Consider the following 22,472-nt stretch of genomic DNA (forward strand, 5'->3'; position numbering starts at 1 on the left):
TCCAGACGATTGTGCTCACCCCGGAGGTTCGCCTGTCCCATGCGTGGTGGTTAAAGACGACCCACCTCAACAAGGGACGTCCGTTCTGGGTTCCAAATTGGGTCCTGTTGACAACGGACGCCAGTCTTCGGGGCTGGGGAGCAGTTTCGGGTCCACACTTGTTCCAGGGCAGGTGGACACCGACAGAAGCGGAGCTTCCAATAAATATCTTGGAACTCCGTGCGGTCTTCAATGCTCTCCTGCAGGCACAGCGGTTTCTCCAGGGTCACCCGGTGCAGGTCCAGTCGGACAATGCTACCACCGTGGCCTACATAAACAGGCAAGGAGGAACTCGCAGTCGGGCGGCTCTCGTAGAGGTCTCTCGGATCCTGGTTTGGGCGGAGCGCAATCTTCCGGCCATATCAGCGGTCTTCATCCCGGGAGTGCTAAATTGGGAGGCGGACTTTCTAAGTCGCCAGGACGTTCATCCAGGGGAATGGTCCCTGCACCCGGACGTTTTTCAACTACTGGTGGACAGGTGGGGTCTTCCAGAAATCGACCTCATGGCGTCCCGGCACAACAACAAGTTGCCGGTGTACGGGTCTCGCACAAGAGACGAAGGGGCGTCTCTGGTGGATGCTCTGTCCGTCCGGTGGACGTTCAGGTTCGCATACCTGTTCCCTCCGGTCTCCCTTCTTCCACGGGTAATCCGGAAATTCAAACAGGAAGGAGGGACGCTCCTGTTGATAGCTCCCGCGTGGCCCAGACGGCACTGGTTCTCAGACCTTCAGGGTCTGTCCGTGGACAGTCCTCTGCGGTTGCCGCTACGACCGGACCTTCTGTCTCAGGGTCCTTGCCTTCACCCGGACCTGACTCGGCTGTCTTTGGCGGCGTGGCTGTTGAGACGGCCATGCTGAGGTCCCGGGGGTTTTCCAGCTCTGTGGTGCGTACCATGTTACGAGCTCGGAAACCGTCTTCCGCGAGGATATACCATCGCGTGTGGCATACGTTCTTCCAGTGGTGTCGACCGAGAGGTTATGCACCGCGGGAGTTTCGTCTGTCTCGGATTCTCGCCTTCCTGCAAGCGGGACTAGATCATGGGCTTCGCCTTGCTTCTTTGAAGGTACAGGTTTCGGCCCTATCTGTCTGGTTTCACCGTAGGATTGCTACAATCCCGGATGTGCGCACCTTTATGCAGGGTGTTCTCCGCATTCAGCCGCCCTTTGTTCCACCTGTGGCGCCTTGGGATTTGGCTGTGGTCCTGAGGGCTCTCCAAGGACCGCCGTTTGAACCACTGGGCTCAGTGGATATTAAATGGCTAACAGCTAAGGCTGTTTTCCTTCTGGCCGTTGCTTCAGCCAGACGTGTTTCTGAGTTAGGGGCTCTTTCTTGTAGACCCCCTTTCTTGGTTTTTCATGGGAACAGGGCAGTGCTCCGCACTCGGCCCGAGTTTCTTCCCAAAGTTGTTTCCCAGTTTCATGTTAACGAGGAAATAGTTGTTCCGGCCTTTAACTCACCGGGTCTTTCCGTGGGTGAGGCCTCTTTGGATGTTGTGCGGGCCTTAAGGACTTATGTTGACCGCACTTCTTTGTTTAGGAAGTCTGACGCTTTGTTGTCCTCTATGGCTTCTGTAAAAAGGGTTGGCCTGCTTCAAAGCAAACTTTGGCAGCCTGGATCCGTATGGCTATTTCTGAAGCTTATCTTCATGAAGGCCTACCGGTCCCTCCTTCTCTGAAGGCTCATTCCACTAGGTCTGTGGGTCCTTTGTGGGCAGCTCGACGTGGTGCCTCGGCAGTTCAGATCTGCAAGGCTGCTACGTGGTCTTCTGTCCATACCTTCGTGAGGTATTACAGGTTTGACACCTTCGCCTCTCAGGATGCTTCCTTCGGGCGGCGGATTCTCCTTTCTGCACAGGAGCGTCCCCACCCTTAAAGGATACTGCTTTGGGACATCCCCAAGGTATCCTGTGGATACCCTATGGACCCTGAAGTAGAAAATATGAGATATGGTAAGAACTTACCCTTGTTATCTCTATTTCTACGAAGTCCATAGGGTTCCACAGGACTCCCGCCCTGTCGCACCTGTGCTGCAGATGGGCTTTGCTCTGGTCACCGGTTTTCCGTCTCCCTCTGGTGAGAATGTGATTCTTGTATGTGTCCAGATCTTTGTTCTCTCTCTTCCTTCTCCTCCTCCGGCCTATGGCTTGGTAACTAACTGAGGTGCCTTGGCCCGGGGGCGGGGTATAGGAGGGGGACCTAGTGCATCCTGGGAGGCTGAAAGCTTAACTCTTTGGTGCCCTGCGACTGACGTCACACCTATACCCCAAGGTATCCTGTGGAACCCTATGGACTTCGTAGAAATAGAGATAACAAGGGTAAGTTCTTACCATATCTCATATTTTTGTGAGGTAAATAGAAATACAATTTTACTACTTATGATTTATGGCTGACCGTGTGGAGAGCAGATGGCCAGTCAACATCATGTTGTCATGACAATGGGCCTATTTTTATGAGGAGGCCTGGAGCTGTAGCTCCATCCGCCCTATTGTTAATCTGGCCCTGCTACTGGGGACACTATATAAGGAGCTTACTACTAGAGGGCCACTACTGGGGGCACTAAATAGGTAGGCCACTACAGGGGGTACTGTATAAGGGCACTGGATAGGGGGGGGGGCTGCATAAGGGGGACCACTACTGGGGGCATTGCATGGGGGGGGACTATTGCTGGGGGCACTCTATAAGGGGCTTACTACTAGGGGCACTGCACTGGGGGGACCACTACTTGGGGCACTAAATAGGGAGGACCACTACAGGGGGCACTGTATAAGGGACACTGGATAGGGGGGATCACTGCTTGGGACCTGCATAAGGGGGCCCTACTGGGGGCACTGCATGGGGGGGACTACTGCTGGGGGCACTATATAAGGGGCACTGCATAGGGGGTACCACTAATAGGGGCACTGCATAGGGGGCACTGCATAAGGAGGACCACTACTGGGGGCACTTCATAGGGGGGCCACTACATGGGGCAGTGCATAAGGGGACACTGAATAAGGGGAACTAATAAGGTGCCGCATAAGGGGGACCACTACTTGGGGCATTGCATACTGGGGGTACTGTATAAGGGGCACTAATGGGGGCTACATAAGGGGGATCACTACTGGGGGTACTGTATAAGGGGCACTACTATGGGCCTGCATAGGAGGGACCACTACTGGGGGCATTGCATACTGGGGGTACTGTATAAGGGGAACTAATGTGGGGCTGCATAAGGGGGATCACTACTGGGGGTACTGTATAAGGGGCACTTCTATGGGCCTGCATAAGAGGGACCACAACTGGGGACTTTGCATACTGGGTGTACTGTATAAGGGGCACTACTGTGGTTAAGGTACATAGGGAAAGGAATGTTCAGAGTAACTATAAAGGGGTGTGTCATGTTGACACACCCATTTTTTGCCACGCGCACATAGGGGGGGGGGAGCTCCATTTAAAAATTTGCCCTGGGCTCCAAATACCCTAGTTACGCCACTGGTTCCTAGTATTGCACTGGGCAGCTCTGTGTGCTGGATATATATCTCACTATCTGTTTATTGTGTTGCACTGGGCTGCTCTAGTGTTCATTCTAGCACCCTGCCTTGGGGGTGTCGCTCTCTGCTCTGCTTCTAGCACACTCAGCTGATGCAACAAACTGCTGAGATACAGACCACAGTGTGCTAGAAGCACAATAGAGCAACACCCCAAGCAGGAAAGAGTAACTGCACGGCGTGTGACAGGTTCAGGCTGTTTGAATGAACACTACTGTTTTGTATGCTGGATATAAATCTCAGTATCTGTTCCTAGTGTTGCACTGGGCTGCTCTGCACGTAGAAAGTTCTGCATACTCTGGTTATATAAAACCTCATGCTATACATGCACACTCTCATTTACAGAAAATATCAGGAGTGCAGAATGGTTAGTTTTAATAGGTGAAAAATGTAATAAAATTCCCCCCTCATTACATCAACTGTGTGGCCCTTCCTCTGGAATCCCCGCCCTCTGCGCTGTAGGTGTCAGTAAAGAAATTAGGCCTCCAGAAAGGAGTAGATTATAAAAGATTGCAAACAGACCCGGGCCCATATTCTTTCCCTGGATTAATGCCGCTATGGCCACTGATATTCAAAGAGAGGCTGGGCCTGTTCGAGGCCTAATTGGAATCGGGCCCCAATTTGCGGTCAATCTATCTTCCTGAGCAGAGGTAGTAGGGATTATTATTATCGTTTATATGGCGCCACAAGTGTTCCGCAGCGCCTTACGAATTACATAAACAAATAGGTTGATTTACAGTGACTTACAGTACAGTACAATACAATACAATACAGGACATGGATAATATACATTGCTACATTCGCGACCATAACACCCACATAAGCAACAATGCAAAGCAACCAAGTGTTAGGTGCCCTGGTAGAGAGTAAGAATTAGATGAAGGTAGCCTAAGGAGAAGCACAAGAGGGTAGAGGGCCCTGTTCATAGGAGCTTACATTCTAAAGGGGAGGGATTATAGTATCATTCATGAATAGCAGGCAGTGTCGCCAATGAAAGCCTTCAGTGACAGCAGCAGCCAATAGGCATTCGATAAACTTTCAGTGCTGCCTGAGGCAAACACTGTAACAAAAAGACGAGCGGTATAATAAATGTAATATATGATGTGACAAGAAAACTCAGGTGCGGGAACTCCTTCCCGGCTCTATCACCAGCGCCCTGAATTGAATAGCTCTGGGTAACACCTTCCCCATAGATCTTAAACATTGTTTCAATGTAAGGACTATTCTGTTGAGATCAAGTCTTAAGCCAGCTACACATTAGACGATGTGTTGTCCGGTCCGGAGTATCGGAGCGACATATCGGGCACATCGTCTAGTGTGTACCCGCTTTGTCGCTGAAGATGCGCGCTCCTACACTTGTCGGCTGGCAGTTTAGTTGGAAACACCCAGGTTAATTTGCGAAAACCTCCCTCTATGATTGAGCCTGTGTGAATAGCAATTGGGTAGATGCAGGCTTGGTGAGCCTAACTAGCCCAATCCTTACCCTAATGCTTCCCTCCGGTCCTCTGTGGCTGCTTCTTGCACCGGTGGGTTATTCTCCCTGCTATCGGCTCCGGCCACTGAGCTCCACGCTATACTTGGAGCTGGAAGTGGCCGAGTGATAACGATGCTGGTAATTGGGGGGGGGTCTGTAGCGCTAGTCTGACTGCAAGTAAGCTGCCGAGGCCAGTGAATATGCATTGAAACAAGCAGTCACTGGCTACAGTACATCCCTAAAAACGCAGGCAACACATTTGCATTTTAGGCGCTCCGATCCCCCCCCCCCCCACCCACACGGTCGCAGCCAGTCAATCAGGCTGCGGCTTCCCCCACGCTGCAACCAGAGCTGCGGCACATGCACAGTAAAGATACCATCGGAGAGCTGCAAGCGAATCAGCACAACATCCGAGGCTGAACCAGGTCCTAAGTACTGAATAATCAATGAGGCAGCACTATCATTGGCCGTACTGCATGCTGTATGTAAGTGGTGTCATACAGCCAGCATCACACGTGCCTGCCTGTACTGTCTATGCATCACTTCCAGTGCTAATCAGGGGACAGACATTTGGCACCTAACAGGCTGGGGGTTTAAACGGCTTCCTATTGTCGGCCTTGGCTGTGTGTTCCTTATACAATCTCATGTTCTACATGGTAGGATGGCACCTCCTGTGAGTGCTAAGTGGGTGACATTCTGAGATTTACCACTTATACTCGCAGGAGTGTATGACTTGGTCTTGATGGAAGATATGTAACCTCCACTCTGTAATATTTTTATTTCTGGCAAATTTACCTTGTGGCTCTCATCTGCCTGCTCTGGGGCTGGGTACAAATAGCTCTGGTCACTCCGTAAGTAATAACCTCTAAAACTTTCCACTGACCAGGCGGCCGGTTGTCCGTCCAACCTGGCCCTCCTGACCCTCCTTCCTGAGTATAGGTAATTTGCTGAATGAATAGATCAGGTAATCCGCACAAAGTCAGACAGAAGCTGTTGTCCCCTGATCCCATGAAAGCCGGAGACGTGTCTATATTGCGTGTGCAGTATTGGTGCAGCTCCCCCGCTCTTCGGATATCGACCTGTTTTGAGTCTGATGATATGGAAGTTCACGGTGCCCCTTTGTGTGCAGGTCAGAGTGCAGGAATGAGTGTTTGTAATCCTCCAGACCCTGCTAATCCCTGCCACTCACCTACGTGCAGTACTGAGTAATTATCTGCCACAGGCCTCTCCTCATCCTACTAGTGTCCGTCTGCTCCATGGATGAGAACGGGAGGTGAAACTCGGCAAGTAATGGTCACCCACCCCCTAAGGTTCACTCTACTTTTATGCTTCATGCAGTTTGGGAACCACACAGTAAGTGGAAGAGCAAAAGGTACCTTTAGTCTCTGCATTTACACATTTCCCAAACTATCAGGACGTTCAGAACTTTCTTCCACAGTCCCTGAAAGATGCTCTCACCTCTCTGCAACACAAGCTATTTACCCGGCCCCTAGCACAACCTTACCATGCATAGGATGGATGGTAGACCGAAAGCTACCAATATATTCCCAACCTCCATTTACTCATACCCAAACCCCCTCCCCAACACATACACAGAGCTCCCCTTATCCTCTTTTCTCCGCAACTCCAACCATTCACCCCAAAATATCATCCGCACAGCTCCCTCCAATTCCCCCGCAATGCCACCCCGCTTTACCCCAGCTGTTTCCCAAGGAAATAACCTTGTCACCAAGGCTCAGGTTCCCATCATGTTGTACATTGCTCCAACCAATGTGTACCAGCTTCCAAAGTAGCTGAAAATGAGGAAACCTGTTTATAAAATGTTCTGTCTCAGAGATCTCACATTCTCCACCTCCTGCGTTTGCCATTTGAGCAGCAGATAAAGATTTGTCCATTAGGAAGAGTTAATGTCTGTGATGACCCTCTGTCTCCTTAGCGGGGCCCTGAAGCCAGTGCACTCTCCACGCAAGTAATGGGAGCCTGGTGCTGTCAGTCCAGAGAGATGATCCCACCAACTGTGCAGTCCAATTCATTGCTAAGTTATTGGGGACATAACCCTGTCCATTAGCTAAAAATTACTGAAATTACTTCTCGTCCTGCGCGGAGAGCTGTGGGGCTTTGTCAAATGCGGAAATTTAACTAGACTTGGAATGCATGGCCCTAGGCTGCCGGGAGAGCTTTAAGTTTAATTAAAAGGTTTTTTTTTCTTTCCCTGTAGGTGACCTTAACTGCACGGTTCTAGCATGCTGTCCTCTTTATCCTTCTGACACGCGCAGATTTACATACGCGCCGCCTGTCTGTATACACAATCGCACATCAGTAACAATGCTATTACGTTGACATTCAACAGATTCAACAATGAAATTCCGCTGAAAAATAAGTTTATTTGTTACAAATCACAACACGAGCGATTAGGCTTCTGCGGATGTCCCTAAGTGGACATGGCTGTCAAAAGAAGGAAAATAATGACACATATCGAGAAAAATGCCAGAGAGGTCAAAGTGAAACGTTTTAAAGAAAAGATTTAAACAAAATAAACAGATCCAAAGAAGAAATTAATTGTGAGCAAATCTATTAAAAAAAAAAAAAGTTATCTTAAGTTTTTTGTTTTTTCACAGACATTTCCAGACGCTCCCTGGTTAGTGATTGGCGGGATTTTTTCCTGTTGAGATCAGAGCATTTTTTATGTTTTCACCATGTTACATTCCAAAGGCGCATATCCACCACACGATTCGGTCTATGAGCGATATCGTGTAGTGTGTCCCCGGCAGTGATGTGCTCAATGTCCTTAACGATATTGAGCACTCAGTGCCGACACCCTCCCTCATCCCCGAACCTGCACAACCTGAAGATATCGTCTGGTTGGACAGCAGGTTCGGGCGATGAGCTATGTCGTCAATGACCAGTGGTCACGCGCATGGTCGTTGACGGCATATCTACTGCACGATATAATTAACAATATTGTTCATTATATCGTCTAGTGGGGTCTTTGTACTCAGCTCCTAACTGTCACTTTAGAAGCTGTGTTTGAAAAATGGCAGTTAGGAGCTGATTGGTTGGTACTTTATCACTCTCCACGTTATCATTTTCCAAGGCTTAGTACATCTCCCCCTAATGCCCTGTACACACTGGCCAATTTATTTGAACAATATGAACGATAACGATATCTTTGAACGATATATCAATCAAATCGTCCACAGTGTGTGCACTTACCGACGAACGATGCGCTCTCCCGCGGGTCATTAACGATATAGCCAGTCATCTGTACATGCAGTCCAATCTGGGGATATCGTTAGCGATGCCATGCTGCATAGCCCCGCTACCCCCCCCCCCCCCCCCCCGCGCGCGCACACATTTGTATACACACTTAACAATATGAGCACCCCTGTCGGGCACGTTAAGGAACATTTCTATGTTTGCAGCGTGTCTGTGTCAGAATTTATTTATTCTGCTTATCTCTGGGAAAACCACTTCCTCCATGATCACAGATTTGTCTGAAACATCTAAAGGAGCTCCTGTGATGTACATTTATGTGTGTGTGTATGTTAGTAGCTTTCTGTTATAAGGCTACATATTTAAAGTTAATGGGTCCTTAAAAGTGACCCATCATTAGGTCTACTGTGTTGTTATGCTTTATTGCAAATTGCCTTGTGTAAAAACTGTGGTTCCCCCAAGAGATAGTGGGCCTGATTCAGATGCGCTCGCAAAAAGCGAGCGCTCGCTCTGAATCAGGGCGGGCGCTTGGTTTTTAAGTTGCGGCCTCTTGGCTGCTCGCATAGCTGTGGGTTACCATCCACAGCTTATGCGAGCGGCAATGATGATGGTCTTGACCATCGGGCTTGCGACAAGACCCTTGTGGTAGGGTCTCGTGGCCTCAAGCCCCAGAGAGCTTTCCGCTCTAACAGAGCCGCCTCTGTTTGTGAAGCTACCCCCCGGCCACGCCTACAAAAGGGGTCGAGCTGTCGATCAACATCGACAGCCGCCCCTTTTGTAGTGAGTCCCGGAACAAGCGCTTTTTGCGCTCGCTACGGGGCTCGCGCACGCACTGGCCCACCATCGACCTTTGTTGTGAGTGCACAGCGCTTGCGACCGGGTCTGAATCAGGACCAGTATTTTATTCTGCTTGCTCCTTATGTGCTATGCTGTTTCCTAGGCAGGCGTACAGCATGTACAGCCGGAGAGCTGTAATCAGCAGGAAGCCTTCCCAGGTCTGTCAGGCTAGGGTGCTCACACTTTGGACCTCATTCAGACCCGCTTGCAAGCGGGTCGATGTTTAGGCCCTGCGCTGGTGCAGCGGCCGCATTGTGCGTGCGCAAGCCCCGGAGCGAGAGAGAAATTCTCTCGCTCCGGAGCTCACTACAAAAGGGGCAGCTGTCAATGTTGATCGACAGCTTGCCCCGTTTTGTAGGCGTGGCGGGGGGCTGGTTTCACAAACGGAGGCGTTCCTTAAGGAACGCCTGCCGTTTTGTGGGCGGCCGCACTGACATCAGCAATGATGTCAGTGGGGAGCTTCCTGCTCGATCAGAGCAGGCAGCTCCCTGGGGCTTGCGGTTGCCGAGACCCAACCTTAGGTTCTCGTCACAAGCCCCGATGGTCGCGATGGTCTTGACCATGGCGACTGTCAACCTGGTCGGTCGCTAAAGCTGTGGGTGGTAACCCTCAGCTTAGCTAGCGACCAGGAGGCCGCACTTCAAAACCCAAGCGGTCGCCCACATTCAGAGCGACCGCTCACATTTTGCGAGCGCCTTTGAATGAGGGCCTCTCTCCATGGTCCTCCATACGTCACAGCCGCAAGAAGCCCTGAAAAGCGCAAAGGCCAACAAATAAAATGCTGCCTCTCAGGTTAAGGTTTTGGTGTTATTTTTCTGCTTCCTATAGAGCACATAAGGTACTGAATGAGACCTGGTCTTCGGTCTGCTTCAAGGAGGCCATAGAAACTGAGATTCAGGTCAACAACTGGATTCTTTGGCCATAAATTGTAGCATGTAGTCACCATCTGCTCAGGATCTGTCAGGAACCCCCCTCATGTCTGGTGCGCACTGACCCCCCTCATGTCTGGTGCGCACTGACCCCCCTCATGTCTGGTGCGCACTGACCCCCCTCATGTCTGGTGCGCACTGACCCCCCTCATGTCTGGTGCGCACTGACCCCCCTCATGTCTGGTGCGCACTGACCCCCCTCATGTCTGGTGCGCACTGACCTCCCTCATGTCTGGTGCGCACTGACCTCCCTCATGTCTGATGCGCACGGCCTCCCTCATGTCTGATGCGCACTGACCTCCCTCATGTCTGATGCGCACGGCCTCCCCTCATGTCTGATGCGCACGGCCTCCCCTCATGTCTGGTGCGCAGGACCTCCCCTCATGTCTGGTGCACAGGGACCTCCCCTCATGTCTGGTGCGCAGGGCCTCCCCTCATGTCTGGTGCGCACTGACCTCCCTCATGTCTGGTGCGCAGGACCTCCCCTCATGTCTGGTGTGCAGGAACCTCCCTCATGTCTGGTGCGCAGGCCTCCCCTCATGTCTGGTGCGCAGGGCCTCCCCTCATGTCTGGTGCGCAAGAACCTCCCTCATGTGTGGTGCGCAGGAACCTCCCTCATGTGTGGTGCGCAGGGACCTCCCCTCATGTCTGGTGCGCAGGGCCTCCCCCTTGTCTGGTGCGCAGGGCCTCCCCCTTGTCTGGTGCGCAGGAACCTCCCGCATGTCTGGTGCGCAGGAACCTCCCGCATGTCTGGTGCACACTGACCCCCCTCATGTCTGGTGCTCAGGGACCTCCCTCTTGTCTGGTGTGCAGGGCCTCCCCTCATGTCTGGTGCGCAAGAACCTCCCTCATGTGTGGTGCGCAGGAACCTCCCTCATGTGTGGTGCGCAGGGACCTCCCCTCATGTCTGGTGCGCAGGGCCTCCCCCTTGTCTGGTGCGCAGGGCCTCCCCCTTGTCTGGTGCGCAGGAACCTCCCCCTTGTCTGGTGCGCAGGAACCTCCCGCATGTCTGGTGCGCAGGGCCTCCCCTCATGTCTGGTGCTCAGGGACCTCCCTCTTGTCTGGTGTGCAGGGCCTCCCCTCATGTCTGGTGCACACTGACCCCCCTCATGTCTGGTGCGCTGGGCCTCCCCTCATGTCTGGTGCGCTGGGCCTCCCCTCATGTCTGGTGTGCAGGGACCTCCCTCTTGTCTGGTGCGCAGGGCCTCCCCTCATGTCTGGTGCGCAGGGCCTCCCCTCATGTCTGGTGCGCAGGGCCTCCCCTCATGTCTGGTGCGCAGGGCCTCCCCTCATGTCTGGTGCGTAGGGACCTCCCTCATGTCTGGTGCGCAGGGCCTCCCCTCATGTCTGGTGCGCAGGGACCTCCCTCATGTCTGGTGCGCAGGGCCTCTCCTCATGTCTGGTGTGCAGGGACCTCCCTCATGTCTGGTGTTGAGGGCCTCCCCTCATGTCTGGTGCGCAGGGCCTCCCCTCATGTCTGGTGTGCAGGGCCTCCCCTCATGTCTGGTGCGCAGGAACCTCCCTCATGTCTGGTGCGCAGGGACCTCACTCATGTCTGGTGCGCAGGGCCTCCCCTCATGTCTGGTGTGCAGGGACCTCCCTCATGTCTGGTGTTGAGGGCCTCCCCTCATGTCTGGTGCGCACCTGCATTAGACTACTTATAGTATACGTGCCCATGTAATGCTGGGAGGCTGTGATGTGAGGTTTATTAGGATGGTTACTTATATGTAAGCCACCGATCTCTGCGCGGAGGTAAATGTAAGTGCTACGAGTACAGAAGTACTGGAGCAGACGCTATGCAAAAATACCCAATATATGCTCCACAAACTGGCATACGTACTACACAGCAACAGTCCCATAGGATATAAAAATTACCACCACCTCGTTCTCCAGTTTGCAAGAAAAAGTGGTGTAATTTTTATATAATTCCGAGTTGATTTACCACGATCTTTTGGACCGTTTGCTCCACATTTCGCTTTCTGTGTTGTAATAGAATTCCCCCGATTGGAGATATTGGAGGATCATATACAAATTAGGAAAGTTGTGGAGTCACGTCACAAACACTCCTTCAGTTACAGTGTGCGCCTGGGCTGGTGTACCCCTATGGTCGCAGCTGCAGGGGGAATAAGTGTATCAGGTGTTTCATGGTGACTGCAGATTATGCTTAGTAAGATTTGCGCCTGGGCTGGTGTACCCCTATGGTCGCAGCTGCAGGGGGATTAAGTGTATCAGGTGTTTCATGGTGACTGCAGATTATGCTTAGTAAGATTTGCGCCTGGGCTGGTGTACCCCTATGGACGCAGCTGCAGGAGGGATAAGTGTATCAGGTGTCTCTTGGTGACTGCAGATTATGCTTAGTAAGATTTGCGCCTGGGCTGGTGTACCCATATGGTTGCAGCTGCAGGGGGATTAAGTGTATCAGGTGTTTCATGGTGACTGCAGATTATGCTTAGTAAGATTTGCGCCTGGGCTGGTGTGCCCCTATGGTCGCAGTTGCAGGGGGGATAAGTGTATCAGGTGTCTCTTGGTGACTGCAGAATATGGGTAGTAAGATTTGTGACTGGGCTGGTGTGCCCCTGTGGTCGCAGCTGCAGGGGGAATAAGTGTATCTGGTGTCTCTTGGTGACTGCAGATTATGGGTAGTAAGATTTGTGACTGGGCTGGTGTGCCCCTGTGGTCGCAGCTGCAGGGGGAATAAGTGTATCAGGTGTTTCATGGCGACTGCAGATTATGCGTAGTAAGATTTGTGCCTGGGCTGGTGTACCCATATGGTCGCAGCTGCAGGGGGGATAAGTGTATCAGGTGTTTCATGGTGACTGCAGAATATGGGTAGTAAGATTTGTGACTGGGCTGGTGTGCCCCTGTGGTCGCAGCTGCAGGGGGAATAAGTGTATCTGGTGTTTCTTGGTGACTGCAGATGAAGATTTTCATTTGTGGTGGAAACGGCACAGTCCTCTGAGGTGCTGGTAATCCGGTATCGGCCATCGCTTTCAGTAATAGCTCTACGGTGCCATGTAGGCACATTTCACATGGGAAACCAAATTATTATTAATTCACAAACCAGTGCAATTAAAACATTTAAATATAGAAATGTGGAGCCAAGCAATAAAGTGAGTCCCTTACTAAAATGACAGACGGCAAACCAGGGTTTATGGAACCAAAAAAAATGTAATTAATTACCGGATGGTAAAAGGTGCTAATAGGTGCTGTTTTTACTTTTGCATATAAGCCCCTTTCTCTCATGTTTGCAAACTCATAAATTGGCGCACACAGCAATAGTAATGGGTGCGTTTGTGTGACGGAGCAAACGGCGCGTTGCACAGGAATATCCGCTAATGTTTTCCACAGCAAACTACTGAGGACTGTCCAACTGCGGATGTTATTCTGCATCTCTATTATGTGAGAGCTTTCAGTGCATCCGTGAGGTTTTTAAATGTACTGTTTTACTGGCAGTTTAATTACACAGAGAACAATGTTTCCTTATTTAGAGGGAGAAAAATAATTTAGAGTTAATTGAGTAATAATCACATGAAAGAATTAAGAAACCATATTAATTTTTGCACTAATTACTGCTTCATTCTGCTGCGCTGGTTTAATTTCTGGACAAACGCTCAGCGCTTTCCATGTGGGAATTTTGACTGGTAAAAAAAATTTAACAAGAGTTTCAGGAATACAAAAGTCTGGGGAAGAACTGTACCCCGATATCTTGTCCTGGTGAGAGGTGCAGATCCAAAATCCCCTCAGTCCTTCCCACCTCTCCTGCTCTCAGCACTGGTGTCTCCAAGACAGTGAGATATTGCTGCAATTAGCCTGGATACAGTTCAATTATGATAAACAGCGCTCGCACCCTTTAAGCCGTGATTAAAAGGCCTCCCCCTTTGATAGAGAGACCTAATTCCACATTATTATCGCCTAGGCTTGATTATAAAGCACTCTGCAGGTTTGCAGGGGGAGATGGATGTCGAGTCGTCTTTATCATTTACACATCACTAGGAATACAGCCTGTTCCACCCTATACATTCATTTTCATTTAATCTCATCCTCTCTCTGACACAATGCACCCCCCCATACACACACCTTTCTGACACCCCCCTGCCGTGTATCATGGCACTGCCTCGCCGCCTGCCACATGCGAGCTGGCAAAGTCACCCTTACGGTAACAGCTTGATAAATGGCCGTGGCGTAATGAAATGGAGACATCAAGGCGTGGGGGGCGAGGGAGAAAAAGCGTTAATCCGACACAACGCAGCTGTCCCAAAACGGAGGGGAGAGGGAAGAAGGATAGCCATATCTGCCGTGTTCTGTCAAGGGAGAAATTACACATTTACTTTTGCTTTTTCTTAAGGAGACGGTCCCCATAGATCAAAACATGGATTTACAAGCCAATTTCCAACATGAAATATAGACAGCAGGAATCAATTTAAAGTCCGGCTTCTATTTTAGCGGCTGCTGCTGCTGTTGTCCTGCATGGATCACCTTCCGCTATTAGTGAATAACTTTGCTCGCTCCCTCCCTCCCTCCTATTTAACCCCCCTCAAGCCAGCGCCATACAATGCGCGCAGATATTAGTGTTTGTTTCCTTAATGCTAACAGAGCATGTCAATGTTTATAGAGGGTACTAAACACAAATCTTATTACAGTGCTTTATAATGAGGGCAGAAATCATATAAGCATTAATAGAGACCTAACAACAACCATTAATCCTAATATCAAAGCACATATTTGCATTGTTCCAAGGCTGAGGTTGTCATTGTATTATAATTGTGCACAGAGGTCCTTGTTAGCAATCCATGTGAAGCTGGTTCTAGCGTTGGCTTTCAGCGAAAATGAGTAGAAACGGCATAAAATGTCCACGTTATATCCGGGAATAACTGATTTATTTATTTATTTTTTTTGCAAGGATTGTTTACATTTGTGAGCGAGATTGCTCCGGTAGCGTTTATCTGTCGGTATTTGCTGACTAGACTCAAGGAATGGCGCAGTCCTGATGTACGACATCTAACACAGTTTCTCTTTTCCTCACAGACGACTGCAGGAACATCGCCAACATCATGAAGACCCTGGCTCACCGAGGCTTCATCTTCAAGCAGACCTCCAGGCGCATCTAATGTAGTCGGGAGAAGGGCTGGGGGTGGGAGCGGGGCAGGAGGCTGCATGTAGCTCTTCCTTTAACATATGTTCACATGGGTGGACAGACAAGATCCAGGACTCAAGGTGGAGGGGCAAAACAACCTGATTGCCATGGACTGACCGCCGGTGTGAAAATCGAGACATCGCTGTATATATCCACCATGAAATCTACATACCTGTGACCCCCACCACTCCATCCGCCTAACCCTAGAAGATGACTTTTTCCACACCCCATCCATCCTACATGCTCCCCGTATCTTCTCCCGAATGTCCTAGGAAGGCGAGGGTGGCCTAGTAGTCCTCTGTAATATAAACACCACCTGGCATCAGATCTCCTGGGCAGGTTGAGATTGTACACGTTTATAGACTGGATTATTTAACCAAGATGCCCAGCTGGGCACAAACACATACGTTTGACAATAGAAAATGGTGGTATGAAGACATAAAATGGAGTTAGTTGGCGGAGTCTGAAGAAGTGACAGGGTTAATGTTGAGTTAGTAAGTGCGGCGGTGTGTTCCACCCAAAAAAAAGTGATGAGTTTGTAGAAGTTTTTGAAAATGACCCAAGTGGAATAACTTGTTGTGCCCTTTCCACACACAGTGGTAAGGTACGCATGGAAACATAATAAACCAAGCTGCTTAGAGAGTAAGGGACACCTTTTACCATATTAGATGCTCTTTCAGGCACTCTTCACAAACGTTTTCTGGTCTGGCAAGTTCTAGATTCCATTGCGGCTCTTTGGGTTTCTCCTATAAGAGACATCCTCCAACGCTTTATCTATAGGGTGCCCACCCATCCTTTCTGGTGTCATGCCCCTGTGTACTCCTGTCATTTATACTAGATCACCATAATGTCCTACAATGTTTCTATTCCTCAAGGCTTAGAAATTCCTCTTTTTTTTTTTTTTTTAAACACCCACCCCTACAAAAAAAAAAAATTATATAATTTTTTGTTTTTAGTAAATGAAATGAGCTGCGTAGACATTTATTTTTCAGGTTTCATGTTAAGGGTCGGTTCCTTATGCTTGTGTTCTTTTTAGACTTCTACACAACAGGCAACATCTCCTCTCTGGGAAAAATTAAGAACTCTAGAATCAAGAATTAGGATGTGCAGCCATAGTGCAGTGGAACTGTATTCAGTGTAACTGTATCCAGTATTCAGGGAAAACACAATCGTCAAATACTGTGTCACCTCCTAGGACCGGTAGATGGTGGAGTGAGCGTTGTCTCACTCATACAGACCCATCGGTGCGTGACCTGTATTCTCTTTATTGATTTAATAAGTGATTCCAGCTAGGCATATTTTTAGCTTTGTTTTGCCATTAAGACCATGGGAAGATAATCTGGCCCCTTCTAAAGCTGATAGACAAGCGGCGGATAATAGACCATTGGTCACAACCTATCCCGTGACAAATCTTAAAGGAGAAATCCCCAGACCAACAATACGGCAATCGTTTTTGATTATGCATAATAAACTTGGATGTTACTTGGAAGGAAGCTACATATGTCCCAGGTTTTACGTGTTTATGATTGAGATCGGGAAGATTTCAGTCACTTTCACCTGGATGTCCTCGTTTATTAATTCAGTGATGGTCGCCCTCTCCATATGTGCAGACCGCGCTTTTATTCTTGGGCCATCTATCCTGATGTGAAATGAGGCCTAACCTGAATTGTAATAGGTGTTACATCACCTAGCGAACATGAGGGTTATGAGCTACGTAACCTCAGACTACGACGCAGACTTATTCAGAAACTTGATATTTCTATAGAGAAAAAGTTGTGGAATTTGTTATTCTATTTTGTTTGCATTTGAGAGTAGCTTGTGTGAGAGTTTTTGTAAGAAATTCTAGACCTATTTTCTGGACTATTACTATTTAAAATAATTAGGTTCAGCATGCCTATGGTTGAGTGTGACCCAAGGAAATCCATTACCCAGAGTTATGGGTAATGATCATATGGGTGACAAGGAAGTCGATGACAAATGTTAGATTGCCTTGTACTATATGCATGGAAAGGTGATCATATTCATTTTGTTACTTTAACCACTGCCAATAGCTAGCAGTGCTTCTCATCCCTCATTTAGTAGTGTCCCCTATCCCTTAGATTGTCATCTCTGTCCAATGTAACAAGCGTTTCATTCCATAGTCCCCAGAATGGGAAGGGGTCCATAGGACAGTGGAGACAAAAAGCCTCAAAGCATCGATCCATTTCACTCTTGAGAGTTTGATGTCTGACCTCAACCTCTTGATACACAAAACCGATTTGTCCCCTTCATCTGTGACAATCCATTCATTAGCCTCCTGCCCCTCACTGAGACCCCTGAAGAAGACGCGGTAATATCACCTCCTACTGCGGAGAAACAGGAGTGTCCTAACGCTGACCTCAATGTTACATTACATGCACGGCGGGTGTTGTCGCTCCAGTTACATGAAGATTAATAAATGAACAAAATAAAACAAGAAAAAATAAAAAGAATTCAAATTCACGTGTTCTTGGTGGTTATTGTGTCATATTGGAGGTGGTATTATATTCAGGTTCTGTTTTAGTTTCTTTTGGTCATTTAGTATGAAGAGTTGTGCTAATATTTTTATCATTAGTGCAGCTCCAGGTTCTTACATCTCTTGTATATAGGCAGCACTCTACAACGCGTTTCGCTGCTCCTGAAGGAGCTGTATAAAATGGAGAGGAGCTAACAAACGCTACACAAAATGCAATACTTTATATAGATCGCTTATTATGGGCGCATGCTATCAGACTGACAGATATTTTATCTGACAAGCTGAAACCATCAGCTATCGTGGCCATACATTGTGAGAGATTTCTGCGTTTTTCCTCCATGAGATAACCGGAAATGTCGGGCTGTTGGCCACGGCATCACACACACTGCGGTCGACTAATTGTTGAATCTTTCGGAAAAGCTGTCTGATTTCAGCATGTCCGACAGACCAATTAGTGGTCGGTTGCGACAATACACTGCACTATTATCTGTGCGATCCGCCTATATCTGGTGGATTGGCCAGATAATTATATAGTGTGTGCATGCCCGGCATTACTGTGAGATCCCGGCTGTCAGTTCTCAGAATCCCGGCGCCTGGATCCCAATGGTATGTAGTTGGGTTAGGGGGAGAGTTAGGTTTAGGGACTAGGGCGGGAGGGTTAGGTTTAGGCACTAGGGCGGGTGGGTTAAGGTAGAGGGGAGGGGTAAGGTTAGGCACTATGGCGGGAGGGTTAGGTTTAGGCACTAGGGCGGGAGGGTTTAGGTAGCGGGGAGGGAGGGGTAAGGTTAGGCACTAGGGGGAAGGTTAGGTTTAGGTAGCGGGAAGGGAGGGGTAAGGTTAGGCACTAGGGGGAAGGTTAGGCTTAGGTAGCGGGGAGGGAGGGATAAGGTTAGGCACTAGGGCAGGAGGATTAGTTTTAGGTAGCGGGGAGGGAGGGGTAAGGTTAGGCTCTAGGGGGAGGGTTAGGTTTAGGCAGCAGGAAGGGAGTGGAAGGGCCTAACCCTGTCGGGATGCTGGCGTTTGGATTCTGACCACCGGCATCCCGCGTACCCATCCCAGAAATGTGGTTTCTTGACTAGTTTTATCCTCTAACAATTAAATGTCAAATATAAATAACAGTCTGTTGAAGATTAAAATGGTCTCTGTCATCCTCCGTTTTCAGGAATACCTTCCAAATGTAATATAAATAGCTTAGAGTAGTGAATGAGGGCATATGAGTGACACGATTTACTGTATATCTTCGCTGAACCAGTGACTGGGGCGCGCAGCGTGGAGAAGAGCAGCTGGAACATACAGTTAAATAATTGGGATGAAAGTTAAATTGTGGCCTAGGAAAGCTAAGACAATGGTGAAAGGTGGAATATGGGGGATTAAGGGCTCACTTAGACTTGGACGTCCCATATGTAGGGAAAGAAAAATGTATTTACAGGTATTTGATCAGTCGGACAGATCTCTAACTGCACCCGGCCGAAACTCTGTAGCATTTGCGCTAGATGTACTCTAAATGTAACTCTAGCACTGTATGTATATAGAGATGTGACGTGACACTGTCACCAGTAGATACTAAATTCAGATGATCCTATTGGTACACACAAACCAGCCTTGTTTCTGCCACACGCACTCAGGATGAGCACAGCACAGTGCTGACATTTATGTGTTTGCCAAACTTGGGGCCTGACTCAGCAGCGATTGCAACTGCAATTACGCATGGAATCGGCCGATTATTGCGTTCTGCGTATGCATCACCGTGTGCGAACGGGACTGCAATCTAGGCAGTGACTACTTGGACCCATCACCGAGTGATTGACAGGAAGTGCCGTTTGCGGGTGGTGTGGGGGGGGGGTGATCGGCGAAACGCAGGTGTGTCAGTGCATTTTAACGCCGTTGCAGGGGTGCGCATAAATCAGCCACTGCGATGAATACGCAGCTTGTGTAATCACTGCGTGTGACGAGGTTAGCAATTCCTGAGTAAGGTCAGGGCTTGTGCAAGTGCGTGAGGCTGCGATGGTACTCGGTGTTACCGATGGTTACGCTGTCTTGCTAAGTATTACAGATGTGTGCAGGGTAAGATGGGCATCCTTCTGTTAGGCTGCGTATGGCATAGCGATCGCAGACAGCATATATTCGCAGTGAGACTGCGTGTGTAATCCCTATAGCAATCGCAGTTGCGATCCGTACTGAATTATGCTCTTGGTTCTCAAGTCCAGCTTTTAAGGATAACCATGCTTGAGCACAGATGGTTAAATCAAATCAACTGAGGTAGTAATTAAGTCATCTGTCGTCAAGCCTGGATATCCGTGATTCCTGCACTGCTAGGGTGCCTGGATGACTGAATTTGGGATACACTGGCGTAAAGTATATTATAACTCTTCTTTGCCTGTTTAACCCATTCTCTCCGCAATGAGATATGTGCTTTGAGGGAGGGGATACATATAGCACAGATGGTGTAATGGTAGCATTACTACCTCACAGCACTGAGGTCGTGGGTTCAATTCCCACCACGACCCTAACTGTGTGGAGTTTGTATATTCTCCCTATGCTTGCGTGGGTTTCCTTCGGGTTCTCCTGTTTTCTCCCACACTCCAAAAATATACTGGTCAATTGGCTCCAAACAAAAATTAACCCTAGTGTGTATGTGTGTGAGCATGTGATAGGGAATATAGACTGTAAGCTCCACTGGGGCAGGGACTGATGTGAATGGCCAAATATGTTCATAAAAAAAAGCACTGCGGAATATGTGTGCGCTATATAAGTAACTGGTAATAATAATATATAGAGCTGTATCTAAACCACTGTCCTAGAGCTGTGCGTTCTCCTAGAAGTCTGGCTGCCTCTGCTGCTGGGTTTATGGGATTAGCGAGGGTGAGATCCTATAAGGCCCAAAAAGATAAAGCAAGAAAACTTAGAGTTCCCAACATTTGAAACCAGGATCCACCTTCATTTTGGCTTCTATGGCACATCCGTCACATAACGTATGATGTGGCTCCGACATTATACACTATACTCGTATAATCACACAAGAAGATTATCTGGGCCTCACTGTTTAATGCACAATTGTCCTTTCACGGCTAACACCTTGCAAGGTTGAACTACAAGACCTCACACCTCCAAGAACCCAATGCACAACTAGCGTCCAATCACCTCCAGGGTTCATTGCCTTCACCTTCAGCTGGGCTTGCAATAGATCCTCAAAGGCTTCGGATCACAGCTTTCCAGTCCAGCGGGTAGCACCTGAGAGATGGAGAGAGTTGTCAGCACCCCCATCTATCTGATGTCCGTGTCACGGTGATGGACTGGTGCCGGCAGAGCTCAGAAACCAGTTACTTCACCGCACAGCGTGACCTTCCATCTGCAGCTCTGAAAGACAGAAACAAGTCATTAGTGGCAATTACACAGACAGGGCAGGGAGACGAGACCTGTGTATAAAGAGATCATTTATCAAGACTGGGGTGCAGGATCCATCTATAAACTATGAGCTTCCAACCGCGGTCTGTTCCTGATGAGAAACCCACATCTGGCATAAATGCAGTGTGTACCTCAAAAGCTGGCTCCATGAAGTGATTCGTTTTACATTGCTAATATAGTGTGTACTGGGATGGAAAGATATAAATACTTAAAAACAAAAAAAAATTTGGCTGCAGTTTTTATTAACTAAAAATGTGGCATAGAAGCTGCTCATTTTTGCCCAGTTCTGCCTTGATGCACTGAAATTATAAATAAAAAGGATCCATTTGTCCTTATGGCTGATATGAGGATCAAATGTGCAGGTAGCTGACATGCAGCCACCAGCCAGAAGGGGGCGGTAGTGATTATGAAGGTTATTGTTCCTCCACTTGATATGACTGCACATGTGAAATCACCTCCAGTAAGCACACATGCTGTCACATGCGCCCTCCGCCCATTTGTACTTTAAAAAAAAAAATGAATATGTTTTCTGCTAACTCTGAGGTGGTGGAAGTTTTTTCGTCCTATATCACACTCTCCTCTGTTCCTTATGCGGCTGCCTTGGTATCATTATCAATTCTGCCGTCGGCTTCTCTCCACACACCCAGGGCCTCATTCAGAGGCGGTCGGAGGATGCAAGCGGTCGCTCAGAAACTGGGCGGCCGCTTGCATCCTGATCGCCCGCCTCTGTTTCGGTCGTTAGGCTCTCACTAGTGATGTCAGTGGGGCCTCCCCCAAACGGTAGGTGTTCCCATGGGAACGCCTCTGTTTGGGCTGCCACCCCCCCGGCCCGCCTTCCAAACGGGGCGAGCTGTCAATCAACATCGACAGCTCGCCCCCTTTGGAAAGAGACCCGCTACGACCGGCGCTGTCGGTCGTAGCGGGTCTCACGCATGCGCACGAAGGAGCCGGCTCCCTCGTGCGCATGCGCACTTGACAAACATCGAGGCGGCCGTGCGGTCGTAGACCGTACGGCCGCCTCTGAATGAAGGCCCCAGTCCCTTGCGCTGTTCTCCATCACACATTGCCAGGACATGCCTCACCCAGGACGTTACTATGTTTATTCATTCTCTCATCATGTCCCACCTTGACTACTGCAACCTCCTGCTGTCTGCCATTCCACTCAGGGGCGTTACTGGCATGACCTGATCACATTGCAAAAGCGATAATTGATAAATGGGCCCCTTATTATCTTAGCATTGCCCTCTTCCTTCAGAGTGTAAGCTGTTAGATAGCAAGGGTCCTGGTCATGTTTCTTGTCTGCACCTTTTCAGTCAAGCTCATACTTTCTTGTTTTGCTTCCATGTATGACTGGGACCTCTAGTTCTCCTGTAAAGGACAATATTATTTATTCTATTTTTCATACAATCAACCCATCACCC

At 49.0% G+C, this 22,472-nt stretch overlaps 1 protein-coding gene across 1 annotated transcript in view; it reads left to right on the forward strand.

Moving 5' to 3' along the window:
* The window catches only part of ERI3 (ERI1 exoribonuclease family member 3), a 235,370-nt gene extending 217,737 nt beyond the window's left edge, over positions 1–17,633 (forward strand). The window contains exon 8 of the mRNA XM_088460685.1: positions 15,044–17,633. Within this exon, the coding sequence (XP_088316811.1) occupies positions 15,044–15,126 (83 nt within the window). The 3' untranslated portion in view covers positions 15,127–17,633. The remainder of the gene's footprint in view (positions 1–15,043) is intronic.
* The last annotated feature ends 4,839 nt before the right edge of the window (positions 17,634–22,472 follow it).

Source organism: Taudactylus pleione, unplaced genomic scaffold, assembly GCF_031769625.1.
Source record: "Taudactylus pleione unplaced genomic scaffold, aTauple2 ptg000969l, whole genome shotgun sequence".
Classification (NCBI taxonomy): Eukaryota; Metazoa; Chordata; class Amphibia; order Anura; family Myobatrachidae; genus Taudactylus; species Taudactylus pleione.